This window comes from Fistularia commersonii, chromosome 17 (assembly GCF_037954325.1).
Source record: "Fistularia commersonii isolate RoL2024-O1a breed Wild chromosome 17, RoL_Fcom_v1.0, whole genome shotgun sequence".
NCBI lineage: Eukaryota > Metazoa > Chordata > Actinopteri > Syngnathiformes > Fistulariidae > Fistularia > Fistularia commersonii.
The window spans coordinates 16,326,474-16,343,033 of record NC_141300.1 but is presented as its reverse complement, the minus strand read 5'-3'; the positions used below and the strand labels follow the sequence as shown (position 1 = coordinate 16,343,033).

Below are 16,560 nucleotides of genomic sequence, written 5' to 3'. Positions count from 1 at the left end.
TTCCAAATTTCTTTTTAGAAAGGATTGTTTGTTTTCCAGGCAGCTTGTGTTTGCTTCAGAAACGGACGTGGTTGAGCTATAATTCAGGATCTGGAGCCCGAAACTCTGCTGTCTGTAAATACTTCGTAGCTTTTAAAGAGATAAGATGGCTCACACACCAGTGCGCGCAAGTGCACACACAAACACACACACACACACACACACACACACAAACACACACGCGCTGCAGCATGCTGCCACCTCCTGCTAGTTGTTTGTGTTGCGACTGAAATGTCAGTTCACATATACTAAATTCTTTTCCTGTGTAGCTTGTCTTTGGGTTTGACTCGCTCTCTCACAGACACACACACACACACAAAAGACAGGCGCCAGTAAACATTTCAGATCACACTTTAAAGTTGTGTTTCAGACAGGAACATGCAAGAACAAGCTGAATTCAAACATCTAGTCTAAAGATTCCACCGTTGTCTGAACGTCTGCCTCACGAATCCACTCAACCGACCGAAACACGTCAAAAAACAAACAAACCCAATTCTCGACAACAGATGCAAAGTGCGTGAGACTGTAAAAACTTGCAAAGAGAAACATGAGGCACTTACTGCGAAAAACAGAGTTTAGCAACCGGCACGCACCCTCTGAAAAATAATTGCATCACGCTGGGTTCTGTAAACACGGCTCACACATTCAGCAACGCTTGGATCCGACACGACACGCAGATAAGGCCATGTGGGGGTGAAGGTCCACCGACGGAGCAAAACCAGAAACATGATGTTGCGTCTGGAATCGGCAGCGGTGGAGTGTTAGCGCGCTGGATGCTCACTTAAAATTTTAGATTCATTGAGTGAATATCTTTGAATGCAATACTGCAAACCAGTTAGGAGATAAATTTCTAGAAACTTCAAGGCAATTCTTTACTACTACTACTCAGCTCATTATTTTTTTTTAATTTCTTTAATTTCTTCTTTTTTGAGGTGATTCACTCATTGCACTTTCCCACGAGTAACAAACAAGTAAAAATTGAAACAAAAAATTAGGCAGGATTAAATTAAAGCAGGTTAAATATTATTTACTGTTGTGCAGAACACCATAAATATCCCCATTATGTCCAAATTCAAAGGAGACTATATTTTTGTGATTGCTTTTCATCATACACACGTCACATTTTGTTTAGTAGTAATTATATAAATGTCTCCCAAGAGTTTGGAATATTTAACCCGCTACTGTTATGTGATGGTGATATTTCTTGTTATATTCATTCAGATCCCAAGATGAATCCTTCCATATAATTGTTCTAAAATCTGAGGCAATTTCTTTTCAATTTTCAAATCATTTGTGATTCCTTTTCTGAATGTGTGACTATTTTAAAACTCAAATGCAATGTTATTCATTTTATCATTATTTTCAGAACAAAATCAAATAATCAAACAAACAAAAACCAGGATCCTTCTGTTGACTGTGGAACCACTTGTCACATTTTCAACATTTAGAAAAATGACAAAGTCATTTTTAAGATTTCACAGTCAGGGTGCCACGTTTCGCAGTCCCACCCAACATCTGATAAAACTACCTGAGAACCGACAGTCAATGCAAAGGCGAAGCCGTGGCCGTGCAGTCGAAGGCGTCTCAAGAGAAATGTCACCTGCTTTTGAAACGTGGCCTGGTTTGGCACTTGTTTTACCACAGTGATGTATTTTGAGATGATCTGGCAGGACGTCCCCGATAAACGTCACTAGGTTGCTGAAACTATCCAGGCTTGGAACCCGAGTCTGTCCCCGAGGCGTTGGAGGGCTGAAAAGTGCTACTGCCATCTGCTGGCGGTGAGGCTGCACTGTTTATCGTCTTGAAATAAATGATATAAAACAGCGGCAGGACGATGCCAATCAGGAGCATGGCGACCACGGCGTTCCACCACTGGAGGCCCAAGTCTGCACCCTGACCGCTCAGACGCTTTCCTCTGAAACCGAACCGCTGCGGCGCTGGCATCAAGTCGTCCCGTAATTCCTTTTCCTGGTCGTCGGTGGTTTGAATCAGTTTCTCGATGTGACTGTCTACCTCCATCAGGAAGTCCGTAACCTCGCGCAGGTGGGTTTGGGTTCTGGCCCGGTGAGGAAGCGTCATTGCGGCGCTGGACGGATGCGGCTCTTCCTCTTGAAAGTCACTTTGGTCTGATTGTGTCTCTGTGAACAAACTGTGCTTCTGGACGGGTATCTTGATCGATTTCAGAGCAAACAAGTCCTGGTCTTGCATCAGGCTGTTCACTCTCTTGATGTCTGCCACCTGTTGACACAGACAGGGAATCATGTTGATCTAGATGACATGCAAAGGAAATCATTTTCTCTACACTGACAAATCACCCACTGTAATTAAAGCCCTCCTAAAACAATGATAACCCTTTTTCCAGTTTTTCTAATTTTCAAATTATTCCTCTCTTTTTTTGCTTTTTTTAAATGACTTCTAGTTTATTTCCATTTCTGGCGACTATTGGGTAATATCTGTTTTCTGATTCTGATCACAGTATGGAGTATACTGTGGAGATTTAGTTTCCTGATTACATGTAGACTTATATCTAAATGTATGCATGTGTATGTAAACACAGGAAGATATCACAGTTTATATATTGTCCAACCCTATGGACAGTTCACTGTGGAAGTAGATCATCAAAACACCAGGACTGATAGAGGAACTTATATGATAACATAATTTCCCACCTTACAACCGTACTGCAGTGCAAGTTTGTTCAGACTGTCCCCATCTGAGACTTCCCGCTCCAGGAGCTGGATGTTTCTCAGCCAGTCCCGCTCCTGCTCTTGGTGAACCCGAGGCCTCAGCTCCAAAACGCTGAGGTCCTCGTCGTCCGAAGACTCGTGTGGTTTCCTCCTGAACATGTACACCTGGCCATCGGCGCTGGCGTGGACGTCGACCGGGGCCTGGAACGCCTGCGGAGCGCGATCTCCCCGCTGCATGGCTGGAGAACGGGCCTGAGAATGACAGCCATAGCGGAAACTAAGAAAAAAAGGTCTGCAACTGCAAATCATGAGCCTGTGTGACACTGAAACGCAAGCTTTTCCCTCAAGACAGTGACAAATGTCCTGGTACCTGGCAGTAACAGTAGTGCCACTCAAGTTTATGAATTAGTGTTTTAGAGAAGCTGCAGTGACTTTTATACTGCACACACAATCACACAATGTCAACAGGTTGGTATTACGTCATTGACTGAAGCCGTGTTAGTGCCCGTTGGGTCACATGACTTAGGCGCGTGTTCCGGCTGCAGACCGGAAGTCACTTCTTTTGTTGTTGTTTTTTTTTTGGTGTCAAATCTGATAATACAGTAACTACTACTGTCACCCGGGTCACTTCGTTGTGTCATTTCCTTTCATACAGCAACACGTTTTATTGGAAAACTTTACTGCCATGGGGTTAACTGACCTAGTCACAAAATTAGCTCCCACGTATAAGAACAGCCGACAGTTAGCTGTAGCGTTAGCCACGGGAGCACGAGCGCCGGCTATTCGTTAGCAGGTTAGCTTTGGCCATGGTCGGGCTACCGGCCGGCGACATGTTTCGGGCCGGCTTTTGGGTTCGTTTTGCAGTGGTTCGAGAAGAGCTGGGCCATTGCTACTCACGGGAAACACACGTTTCACACCGCCATGTTCCCATCGAGTTACCTCTTTAACGAAAATGCTTTGCTAACAGTAAGAGAAGCTAGCGCGGTCCCTCCGGCCTCACTGCCATTGATGCTAACGCTAAAGTTAACTTGAGTGACGACAGCGATAGCACTTCTTTTACCGTCCATTAAAGTGGACGCGCAGATTGAAACGCGCTGTACTGCCACCTAGCGGTCGGGAGTGGTAGCGACGTATTGGAAAATTACTAACGAAAGAATACATATAAATAGAAATATATGTATATGAAATGAAAATTAAAAAAAACCGGGTCAATTGTAGTGATGTTTTTTCTTGTACGAAAAAGTTAGAATTCCCTATATACCTGCAATGTAATATCGTTAATGTTTTTCTGTCAACAAAAAATTGTGAAATATACTGTCATTGTAGTTTACGACCATCATAATCGCCACTTTACTGTTAAAACTAAACTAAAACTACTGATACTTGTCAATATTCTTCTCACCAAATGACAGCAGGTTTTGGATCATCATCATTGTTATTTTTATTCTTATGGTTACATTCCAGCAACTCCAATAGCTGTTTAAACACTGGTTTTCCCACCATTGTTAAAGGTAGTATATGTAGTTCAGCAAAGTGGTTCTACACAAAGCAATAGATAATTAATCGTGTTAATAAGAGATGGTCCGCTTCGTCCGACATCTGATTGCACAGAATCACATAATTCTTCCTTGCTCCTCTACCTCCCATTTCGTTTTCCAGCAGGAACCGTGCGGCGGTGCGGACGGCAGCGTCGCCTCGGGCAGAGAGGCTCCCCCGCATCAATATTGCTTTCTAGACTCTGAGGGAAAGCACCAATGATGTTTAAGAGAGGTCAAAGGAGGGCGGCTGCTGTTCTGCAAAGCTACCGCTCGATGGAGCTATATATCCACCTCACTTCTCTAACTGCGAACGGTAAAGAGCTGAGGGTGAAGCTGAGTATGTTTGTCACAGGGCAAAGCAGTCATTTTTTTTCCACCCATGTATGGATTGTTGAAAATTATAGTATTGAGAGAATTGCATTTTGTTTGTTTATACAAAATTAATGGCGCGTATGACTAGTCTCCAAGTGGACACAGTCAACAAAATTGTGAAACCTGCTCTTGAAAGAGGGTACACAACGATGCAAAATATATAAGGATGACCCATACGAGACCTGAGCACTCGTGCAGTCAATAGAAGTAATATATTACTCAGTGACAGCAACAATTGTAGTTGTTTCTCCACATTCATGACCCAAAAAGATAAGAAAAGCTTTACTGAACAGCAAACCTGTTCATTTTAGGTGAGAGCATGGTTCCTGCTACTGGAGTAGGTGCTCAGGTTCTCAAAAGAGTGGATTAAAAAAAATCCATTTTGGATCATGGATTGGAGGCATGTTCTGCAGCAAACTTTACATGCTGCATCAATGCTGGTTTTGCTCAAAAGGTCACAAGACTTGGATGGGCAAAGTCAAATCCAACCGGTGAAGCTAATTCCCTCAACTGTGATTACAAATACAGACTCATAAGTGAAGCCCGGAAAGATTCAGTAACACAACTAAAATGACAAAGCCCGTAGCCAAATTCACACCAACCTATTTTTCCAAGTAACATGATTAATTGCATGTAAGTAGATGATTCCAGCAGCACATCCTGTCAGGACAGGGTTTGGAAAGTTAGCTGAGCAAAAAGAGACAAAGGTGTTTTCTTTTTTTTTTCTTAAAAAAAAAACAAAAAAAAAACACACAACTTCTGCTGTCCTACTTTAAAGTTTCTTTTTTTTTTTTTTGGAGTGAATGTTTGATGGGTTTATGTTGTTACCATGGCAACCGCTCCCACACAGCAAGCACATTTAAGCCTAACCCAGGGCACTTTTGGCACTTCAGGCCAAATAACAGCACTGGGGGGGGAGGGGGAGGTTGGGCGACAATTACAAATCAATAGCCCTTTATAATGAAATCTGCTCAGGTTGAGAAACAGCAAAAATAATCTGCCTTCCCAGGATTATGGAGAAACACTCAATTCAACTCTGCTCATATTTAGTAAAATTCTTGTGTAGTTTGAATGAATGACTGAGTTACTGCATGAATGGAAAGACTGCTGTTTCCTTCAGGAGAACCAAATATGGACATATTTTCTAAATTACAAACGTTCACCTGGACATGTACTTTGTATTTGAGATGAGATGAGATGAGAACAACTTTATTTATCCCGAAGAAAACTGTTGTGCCAGAGTTTCAAGTAAAAAAAATAACAGTAATAGATAATAGTAGAAAGGGGGAAGAATAAGAAATACAATGAAATATGAATTGTCTTAACTGTTAACTGTAACTACAAAAATTGAAGATTCCCTGCGGCTGAGGGAAGAGGAATTAAAAAGTCTGATAGCCTCAATTTACTTGTCTTTTTAAATTGTTTTGTTGAAAAGTAATTCCGAGTTCACCAAATATATGTGGATATACTTGGGTAAGTAAAAAAATCCTGAGTGACCTCAGGCCGAACCATGTGACGCGAAGCTTCGCGCTGATTGGTCCATTCCGGATGCAATTAAAAGAAATGGGAAACACCTGCGCGTCTTCCGGCTCCTACAGTACTGTTAGCAAGGAAAACAAAACCGATTTTACTCGCTCATTGTAAGAGTAAAAATGTTGGGAGAGAAAGAAAAATTCGTAAAATAAAAAAAAAAAATAAAAAAAAACATCAACCCCGGATTATAATACGTGAGGGGTGAGGAATAGAAAAATCTCCGTTATAATGGAACTAGAACCTCACGGTCCTTATTTTTTGAAAGTGGAGCTTCCGCTGGCAGAGTTACGTAAACTGTTTACTTATCTTCAGTAAAATATCTAATATTTTTCACATTCATTCGACAAAACAAAATGTGGCTGTTTACGAAACAAGTTTTTACTTTCAAAAGTAGCGTAATATGACGTCAGTCGCCAGTTTGACAAGTATTTTTAGCGGATAGTAAATGGACACATTTTATTTCCTATCTATCTATCTATCTATCTATCTATCTATCTGAGAATAATGCAGACAACCAAGGGGCAAGAAAATAAGGTACAAAAGGCAGGTTTCTGTCATTTTATAGCTCCACTGGTTTACGTATGCAGGTCTGAATTACACTGATGGAATTTTGCTCATGTGAAGATGAAGGTAATGTTATTCATCTTCAAGAAATTAAAGTGACCACCTCACACTTTCATCTTCTTTGTAATCAAACTTTTTTGGGGAAAAAAAGAAAATTACATTTGAAATGAGTCTTTCAAGATGTTGCGAAACTGGAAGCAAAATCAAAATAATGTCACTCGTTTATAATGGATTTGTTGGGTTGTTTAATAAAAATGACCCTTTACTGTAAACCCTGGTTAAAGTTAAAATAGTGGTTACATTCTTAACAACTGAGAAGCTGCCCCCGTTCTCACCTTATTTCCAACGTTTTCCAAAAGTGCCGTTGTGTATTATAATTTGACTACGAGACTGGTCAGAAGCTGACACTTTCCTTCAGAGGTCCAGGTTTTGCATGGGCACCATCAGATGGAAGGCAATATAGAGGCAACCCTTGATGGGAGAGGAAGGTGAAATGGTGAGAATTCAGATGAATTAACAGCTGCTTGAGGTTTCAACTAATGTAATCTGAGTGGAAATCAAAACATTTTTTCTAAACAGGTCTTGTGCTTTCGGACGCAGAGAGAGAGAGAGAGAACATCACCAGCAGATGACAATGCAAGGAAACCAGGTGAGCTGAACACAACATCAGGTTAGGGGTTTGTGGGATTTTTTTTTGGAGCAGGTAAGTGGAGGGAAGCTATAAGCAGAGCTCAAACAGGCGGTTTGGGCTCGTAGCTCATCACTGGGAGCGGTCTCCCCTCCATCTGGTGCCTGCGGATGGCAGGCAGCGGCCATCCGGCACATAGACTTTTCTGCTTTCTCTTGTCAGGCTGACAGTACAGGAGCCTGACTGCACACATTAAAAAGACTCAAAGTCAGTGTCAGGCTGCTTAACTCATCATAAACTGTGTAAGACCCTGCTCTAGCCTCATTCTCAAATACACACACACACACAATTTAAGGCTAAATGTTGACTTAATTTTAGTTCTGGACCATACACATCCATATAGACAGACCTTGTTTTAACCCATCGTCATTTTACTACTTCTTGCTTATGCTTAGCATTTCTGCTGTGGATATCGACTTGATTGGTTCTTCTCGTCCAAAACGTTCAATTGCATTGTTGACTGCATTAACCTGCATATGACAGATACCCTTGAAACCTTAATTTTTGAGGTTGTGGCACCTATTTTCAAGAATCTCCTGAAATGCGCCAGTTTTAGTTTGAGCTGCCTATATTAATGCACACTTTGAAGTGTGGCATTAGAAAATGTGAAGGGAAATTGTTTTTCTGAAGTGGCTTTAGCCTTTTAATGCACCGTATGGGGGGGATTAAGTTCAGACGTAGCTGGCATTTGGCCCACATTATCAAACAAAAAGAACTTCCATTTACAGATCGGACATGCACAGTGGTTTGCTTTGCATCGAAAATAACTTCAAACTGTGTAATCTATGACTGTTTGGGAGAAAACTGCTTTTCAGAGAAATTATTCATGTGCACAGGCCAGCCAATTTCATTGTCTGTCCTTAAAAATGTAAAATCAATCAGCTGATCGGTCCTCTGTCATTCTGCTCGATCAAACAGCTCTGCACATCTCATACGGACAGTGTGAATGAGATGAAATGGATGGAAACAGGCTCAGTCGTCTGCTTTTTTGTAGATTTTCTGTAAATTCAGTGATACTTTAGAAATCAAGTACCTGAGGTCTCATCTTTAGGTTCAGAACTGACTGTATGGCTGGAACAAATAACATGAGAAGTGTTTAGATTTTATATCATTTGACAGCAGTGAGAATAACAAATCTGCTGAGATCTGGACTTCTGTATTTCCGGATGATAAGCCACGGCTTTTTTCACTTAACCCTCATATTATGTTAAGGGTCAATTTGACCCATTGGGTCAGTGGGTGAAATGGGTCAAATTGACCCTTAACATAATATGAGGGTTAAACAACGATGTGGCTAATATGTGGATTTTTTTTGGGGGGGGGCTAAAGAGCCTCACGCCGCTAAAAAATTTATCCTTGTCACATCGGACCGATGAAATGACAGGGAAATTCTGAGTCCGTTCAACTCTGACACAGAAGAAGACGACTTTGACGGTTTAAGTGCGCAGGAGGAACTCCCAAGATAGCGATCAGCTAGCAGGTGCGGCTTATATTGAGGTGCGCTCAATAGTCCGAAAATTATGGTAATTCAATGAACAACAGGATATGAAATCATTACTTTAAATACTGTAAATATTTATTGGTCTATGTCAATTGATAGAACTTCTTGTACATATTTACTACAGTGGGTAAATACTCATACTTAAGCATCATCTATAGATTTATTTTCACAGAGATTTATGATGAGATGATGCATCAAGACCGGGCTGAAAAAGTTTTTTTTTTTTTTTTAGAATGAATACTAGTACAGATTTCAAAGAAGAATCACAGTGGTTTACGGTTCACATTACCCTTAAAAATGGGAGGGTCACCAAGCATAACATGAAACCATGTGTGGAAGAGGCCTGACTTACAGGCCTGGTCGATATTTTCCCAAACCCAGCATCCGGGACGGTTTGAGAGCAACACTCAAAGATCTGTGTGGGCCATGGAGCATCATCCAGCTTCATTGCATCGCTTACACGCTATGTTGTGGCGACTAAACATTCACCGTTTCAGGCTTCATCTGTTTGAATGAATATCTTTGATAGCTTTTGTTTGCAGATGACTGCTCTGTCTCTCATGTCAGAAGAAAAATAACACTGAAACCTGAATGTAAACATTACAAATATCACTGCATATAGTTTTGGTACATGCCCACCACTGTGATTTTACTTTCCTGTACACTGCAGCCTGTCCTCTCAAACATAACACCGTCATCACTGGTTGTTTAGGAGGAACCAGTGAGGATGCCAGTCTTTCCATATCGGCGCGAACTTAAAATGATCGCCTGTTGTTTTTTTCAAGTTTTTCAGAATACACTGAGCCATATATTGAATCAGTTGATTGAGGGGGGGGAACAAAATAATTTGCCTAAAAATGACAGAGCCAAGGTGGCTCTACTAGCAAACCTACTCGAGGGTTGTATTCTCGTGGCTTTGCACTTAAACTAAGCCAAATGTTCCTGCAATTTTTGGGACAAAGCGACAATTCCACTGTTGCTGAGAAAACCCCTCACACCACGTCCATCACTGCTGAGGGGGGAGGTTAGCCTTTTTATTTAGCAGACAACTATTAGGTCATAACCTATTATGCGTATATATAATATGAATAAAATTTAGCTGTATTATATCTTAGAGCTCTTTGAATCTGACATAGGAAAGTCATAAAAATTGTGGAGAAAAAAAATCAAGATGCAAATACAAACATGGGTTTGTATGAAGTCAATTGACTGATATTAACATTTTCTGGCCTCACTGGCGCTGATATGGAAGTGTCTGAAAGTGTCTTTGTTGTTGGGGGTTGTTTTTATTTCATCTATTTTTATTTATTTTTGCTGCACAGCAACACAGGACATGAAATATTACTCATAGATGCCATTTCCTGTCTTGTAGTAAATGGGTGAAGGAGGGTTTTCATTCCCTTGCTGTTGACAAGTGCCTCGGCTGACTTTGTGGTCCCAAGCTTTCAGTTGCATTTGGCAACAACGCTTTAGTTTCTTAGGTATTCAGCGTATGTCATCAATGTGCCTACATATTTACCTCAATGAAAAATAGTATGCCTGCATGTAATTCAGTCGCAATTAGTAGAGATCTAAGCTACAGGGAGGATTGCTTAAACATGAAGTTAATAGCAGTCATGCATATTCTAGCGTTTCTTTCCACATATGCATGCTCATTCAGCTGGAAACCACAAATGACCTCCCGTTGACTCCTTTAACTAGACAGTATTGCTGACTTGAAGGAGAAAATCTGATTTCCTATGTCAAGATATAAACCGCTGCTCTTTTTGAAGGACACCACATTATAGTGGTCTCCTATACCATATACCATTCTTTTTAACAATGCTTAGATTTTCTTTTTTCTAATTTTATATTCACAGCCACCTCACAGTGAACTGCGCTGTTTACCTCATTGTCTCATCGTGCCAACGTGAAAAAAAAGAAAAAGAAAAAAGCAGACCGATAGTAAAGTTAATGTAGCCTTAAAGGGAATCATCATATCATTTACATTGCATTCAGATTCAGAGTGTAAGTCTGAATGATGATCAACAAAGCGGCATAATGTGGTGTATTTCAGGGCCACTGAGCAGCTTGTCCAACTGACAGAGAGAGAGTGGGAGAGTGACTGTGCAGCTTGGGGATGGAGGAGGGGAGGGAGGATAAAACCGTCTACACTTCATGCACATGTTGCCCAAAGAACAACAGAAAGGGCTTTGCAATCAATGATTCAGAGCAGAGCTGAAATATTTATTGAGGTGAAAGATTCATGTATGCCACATCCATGACTTCACCGCTGTGTGACCACATCATATCGCACTCCTGTATCTTGTGTGAATTACAAAACACTTTAATTCTTCGTATCGTCGGGGCGTGAGAAGTTTTCTCTGAACGTATGAGGCTGAGGAAGTGAACCTTAACCCGTGTTTTACGAACACAATGCTGAGAGGTTTCGAAGCATGGGGTCTCAAGCTCACTGGATCCAAATACAAAACAATACAACTTTCATCAGTTTCATACTGTAAACGATTTTTTTTTATCCTTTTTACAGGGGAAAAGGGAGAGATAATTAATTTGCCATGTAAAGACAACCACCTATCCTCTCTAGAGAAAGTAGATTTTCACCCATTTCCTTTACACCACTGCAAAAAGAGATTTTTGAACATCCTGCACAGGAAAGGTTGAAAGCTAATAAATTCCCATTTCATATACGCCAAGAAAAACCCTTTCATGTCAACACATCAAAGTAATTATCAGACGTGTTGTTCAGGGTTCAACGCAGGCATGATCGGACGCTATAGGTGGAAACCCCGAGAAACATTTGATTATTTGTCCGGCGAAGAAATGGAGCGTAAAATGTTTTTGTTTTCATCCGCAGGTCGGATGTTGCGATGAGCCACGGGTAATTGAAGGTTTGCCTTGAAGATCCGCAGGGGGTCCTGTGGTAGTTAGAGGGGGAAAACCAAATCATATCTTCATGGTTCGGGGTCACGGCAACAGCTCAGATGTTTATTGACTAAATGTCAACCGCCCAGGTGAATTTGATTCACATCTCAGAGAGGTCCGATTCCACAATCCATCATCCGTGGAGGAACATCGACACCAACACATCCAAACACACGGACGCTACGTGTTATAGAACAAATGTTTCAGTGTAACTTCCTAACGTGGCGGCAGCGTGTCAGTCCAGGAAAAGCTTGTTTTTCAAAGTAAAAGAATACAAATTGCAAAATAGTTGAAAGGTCGTCCCAACCTTACCCTTGCTTTGAAACTCCATTGAGGCGTTAATGGGCTGTGGGTTCGCCCACCACGTCCTGAGCATTCCGCATATTTAGCCGTGTTTTCTGCTCACACTAGTTAAGCTTTCACGATCTGAGGGAAGCAGAAAAGAAACTAAATTGGCTGTGATACAAGTTTCACACAGAACTGAAGCACCTTTGAAGAATTTTAATTGACCTCGCCTCTGTTTCCGTTTCACATACAGAATTCAAACATGGCTCTGAATTAACGCGCTTCTGTTTCACATGAAGAAGATGGAAACCGCGGGGTGAACAGAATGCTGTGTGTGTGTGTGTGTGTGTGTGTGTGTGTGTGTGTGTGTGTGTGTGCGTGCGTGCGTGTGTGTGTGTGTGTGTGTTTAGTGAGAAATAACTTTCAGTTACCAGGAGAGAAATCCCATTTAGATCGAAGTACTAAACTGCATTTCAAACAACTGACTGTGAGAATGGGTGTAAATTCACTCCAATTGCCTGAATGCCAGACTCCTCTTGGAGGTTGTCGGGGAGTTGCTACGAAAACGTAACACAAGCGTGGGTGTTATTGCTTTGTCAGCCCACATGTGATGACTGCATGGGGAAAGTGCCTTATTTGTTTCGAACTTAACTCCTTCCATGGCCACAGTCTGACTAATGCAAATTTTCATTGTGTAATGGGTAGATTTGATGAACATCCCTGTGACATTGATAGTAATCAAGCTTGTCTTCGGGATTCTAGAATTTCTAACTCTTTTTTTACTTTGAAAAGTGAAGAAACAGCCTAAAGAGTCTGTGCTTTTGAGATGCTCTGTGACCAACTCTTCGCTTGGTGGTGATGCCCCTGATGTTTTTCACCTGTGGTCTAAAGTTTCTGCACATAACAATGGACACTTGTTTTAATTCCACAGTAAACACAGCTGAGGTAAACACAAATTTAGACAATCTCGATATGAGATTTAGATGCCAGATGTAAGAATGCTTACATGATGCATGAGTGCTGCTGTCTGATACTTTTATTTTTTTTAATTTATTAGTAATTCTCATGTTCTTGCAGTCATTACATTTACTCATTTAGCTTAATTTCATTTAAACCCGATCAACCCTAATTCCTTCTTTCAAGTATTTTAAGGATTTCTCCTCTTGCCATTATTTTATACATTCACTTGATGTCTACTTCTATATGAGAATAATGTATGCCGAGTGTGTGTGTGTGTGTGTCTATGTGAGGCAGCTAGTTGTCCTCTGCCTCTTACCAAGGCTCCAGCATGAGGAAGTGGTGTTTGTTCCTGGGTGCTGCCCCCTGGCTGCATGGAGAGCGGGTTAAATGTCAATAAATGTTCTATTTGGTTCACTGGAGGTGAGGGTTTTCAGATTAGAGAGTATTGCAGTAGCTGTCATAAATCCCGGTCTTTCTGAGGAGGACATGCAGACCTTTGTGTCAGGATGTCAGGTGGGCTCCTTCTGTTCAATTTGTTTTTTTTTTCAGAATGTTGTAATACTCAAGGATATGACTTTTTTTTTTTTTTTTTTTGTCATTTGGCCACAGAAGTGGTTTCAGAGAAAGGCTTGGAAAATGTTTGTAGGTGCTTTCAAATGCTTGCTCTTTTTGGCTCAATTTGGTGTTTACCTTCTCTTTATGTTATTATAATCCACAATAATTGTTTGTTTTTTGATAGACGAGGCCCACAATTAATAACACATTCAAATAGATAAAAAACTTTTTAAAAATTCTCTGAATTGATTTAACATTTCACAAAACATACAAGGTTATGTATTTCAGTGAGGACAACATTTGAGTGTGAGCGTGCTTGCTGGAAAAAAAAAAAAAAACTAAAAGCAAAAACAACAAGGTTGTATTTACAGAAGTATGACATGTCAATTGCGGTGCGTTTCTGGTTGCTCGGGCGACAGTTTCAGGCGAGGAAGGCCTTCAGCGGTAGGATGCGGGGGAAGCAAGTTTGCTGATAGGTGCACTGCAGTGTAGTGGGGGTATATTAATTTGAATCCAAACCCCAAGGGTGACCCCTCACATGAGACAGAGCTCTGGTAGTGCTGGTCTTCATGCGGGGCCATGAGCGCACAGTGACACATAACCTTGCCCTGTCACCACCCTCACCAGTGTGTCAGCTGACATTAGCGTGATTGACGTTGAACCAGCACTCTAGCCCTCTAAGATCCGAGGCTCTGTATAACCTCGCCCCTGTTATGTACCAGAGCTGGGAAATTTGGGGCACGGTGAAGGATCACGAGACCATCTGTGTTTTTGACCTTTACTGCTAAAGCATTTGTTTTTCAATCCAATTTTCAAAATTGATCGAAGTATACGTAGTCCTTAAGAGGAAACGCTTTCAAAGGAAAGTCAGTTTAGTCTCCTTTCCTTTTTCTTTTTAAATGACCATTAGGCTTGAGATTCAGCATCTCGTCCTCACCTGAGAACGCTGTATCTTGACCAAAAATAAAGAGGAACTATTGATGACTAGTTATAAATGTTGCTATTTTGCACTAACTTTTAGTGGAACCATATTAGCAGCCAGCCTGTTGGTCAGCTTTGGCTTAAAAGTAGGTTTTGAAAAAAATCAGTCGTCCATTTTCTGTCACTGTGGAGTTGGAATGAGGCTCAACCTGTGCTCTATCGGTCTGTTGTCGAAAACGCCATCCTCCTTGCGCTGGTGTGCTGGGGCACAGGCATCACAGCAAAGGACACCAACAGACCGAACAAACTCGTCAAAAAGGCTGAGTCAGCTGTTGGCTGTAAGCTGCAGGAGGTGGTTGAGGACAGAATGCTGGCAATTACGGTAAATCCCTCCAATCCTTCTCTACAAAACACTGGAAAACCTCAAGAGCAGCTTCAGCAACAGACTCTGACAACTCTGGTGTCTGACGGAATGATACAGGAAATTGTTCCTACAACTCATCTGCCATGGTTAAATCTGCTTGCAGAAAACTGCACTGAGGCACTGCCAACATTTCAATAAGGCACTCCATGCATACCAACTCCAATGTTGTTGCCATCTATTTACTTCATACGTGTATTTCAAAATTTTCAGTTTATTCCAAGGAACCTATCCATCCTATATGTGTGTGTATGTATGTATGTATGTATATATATATATATATATATATATATATACACACACACACACACATATATTTATATATATGTGTGTGTATATATGTGTATATATATATGTATGTGGGTGTATGTATACATATGTATACATATAAATATGTATGTATGCATGTATATTATGTATATAAATATGTGTGTGTGTATGTATACATATATATGTGTGTATGTATGCATACATACATACACAAACACACACACACACACATATATATATATATTTGTTGTGTATATTTTAATTATATCCATCCCATCTTGTACTTACGCATATACATGTACTTGTATCCAGCTCCTTCTCTATATATTTATATTCTTTTCCATGCTGATACCACTGTTTATTTTCGGTTATGTGTGAATGTTCTTGGCTGCTATGACAAATTCATCTCCCTCTTCGATTAATAAAGTCTATCCATCTTTCCATCCATCTTGTATGAAAGTCATACTGCTCATGAAATGACCACGTGGACCAGTACCAGCCAACATACACCGGAAATTTCATTGTCTGATGTAGATTTGTATTGAGATAGAAGAATAAGTTGGCTAAGGTGTTTTTTTTTTCAAACTACTACTCAATATATTTTTGGTTAATGAAATGGTGTTTCATGCTTCTAAGCAGGAATTTTGTTAGCACGAGGAGTTTTGATGCGGGAAAGTAAAAAAACTATGAATCCCTGGAGCAATGATATCATAGGAAAAACATCTTAATGGTTTCATAATTAGTATCACAGTCCAGAGAAGAATATAAGCATATTTAAGGCATCCCGATTAGCACTAACTGTGTGCTTGGATTGATGGTTGCAGATTTCTGACTGGTGTATCAACAAAATCTCAATGGTGGATTGTCCTGGTCTCCTTCCATTTGTTTAAGACTTCTGGAGGTGTAAACAAAAATATACCGACCAAAAATATCTGTGGATGCAATTGGCCAGACCTGAAAACCGTCAGAGCAACAGCACATCTGTTTACAGTGGCAACAGGTGCAAAGCAGCTTCACCGCATAGAAACAACAAAAAAGAAATGCTATATCAGATTTTGTCAGCAACAAAGCTACAGTAAAATTAAATTAAGAAAAGGTGGTGAAATGTGTGTGTGTGTGTGTTTGGGGTGGAGGGGCTGCCACATAAAGCAAACAGCAATCTGGATATATTCTCTTGGCTTTGAATTTGAGTGCTTCAAGTGGAATCTAAACACGGAAATTTACTAAATTCGAGTTGTAGGAAGTATATAGTGTATGTTACACAATTTTTTTTATCACCAGTGTAAACATTTGCAGTTTCTCTC

At 40.6% G+C, this 16,560-nt stretch overlaps 1 protein-coding gene across 3 annotated transcripts; it reads right to left on the bottom strand.

The window, feature by feature from the left end:
- Positions 1–418: 418 nt before the first annotated feature.
- lysmd4 (LysM, putative peptidoglycan-binding, domain containing 4) lies at positions 419–3,759 on the bottom strand. Of its 3 annotated transcripts, none has more exons than XM_086163449.1 (3): positions 3,624–3,759; positions 2,709–2,978; positions 419–2,277 (listed from the first exon to the last, which is right to left on the bottom strand). In XM_086163449.1, exons 2-3 carry the CDS (start codon positions 2,961–2,963, stop codon positions 1,744–1,746), a joined length of 789 nt encoding a protein of 262 aa, XP_086019575.1. In that variant the 5' UTR covers positions 2,964–2,978; positions 3,624–3,759; the 3' UTR covers positions 419–1,743. The 3 variants fall into 3 exon arrangements, with proteins under 3 accessions (XP_086019575.1, XP_086019577.1, XP_086019576.1); XM_086163451.1 differs by having other exon boundaries at positions 3,666–3,749; XM_086163450.1 differs by lacking the exon at positions 3,624–3,759 and adding an exon at positions 3,427–3,584.
- Positions 3,760–16,560: the final 12,801 nt, after the last annotated feature.

Coding starts and splice junctions, on each gene's coding strand:
- lysmd4 (XM_086163449.1), bottom strand. CDS start 2,963: ATGCAGCGGGGAGATCGCGCTCCGCAGGCGTTCCAGGCCCCGGTCGAC. Junction 2,278..2,708: donor CACTGCAGTACGGTTGTAAG/GTGGGAAATTAT, acceptor CTGTGTCAACAG/GTGGCAGACATCAAGAGAGT.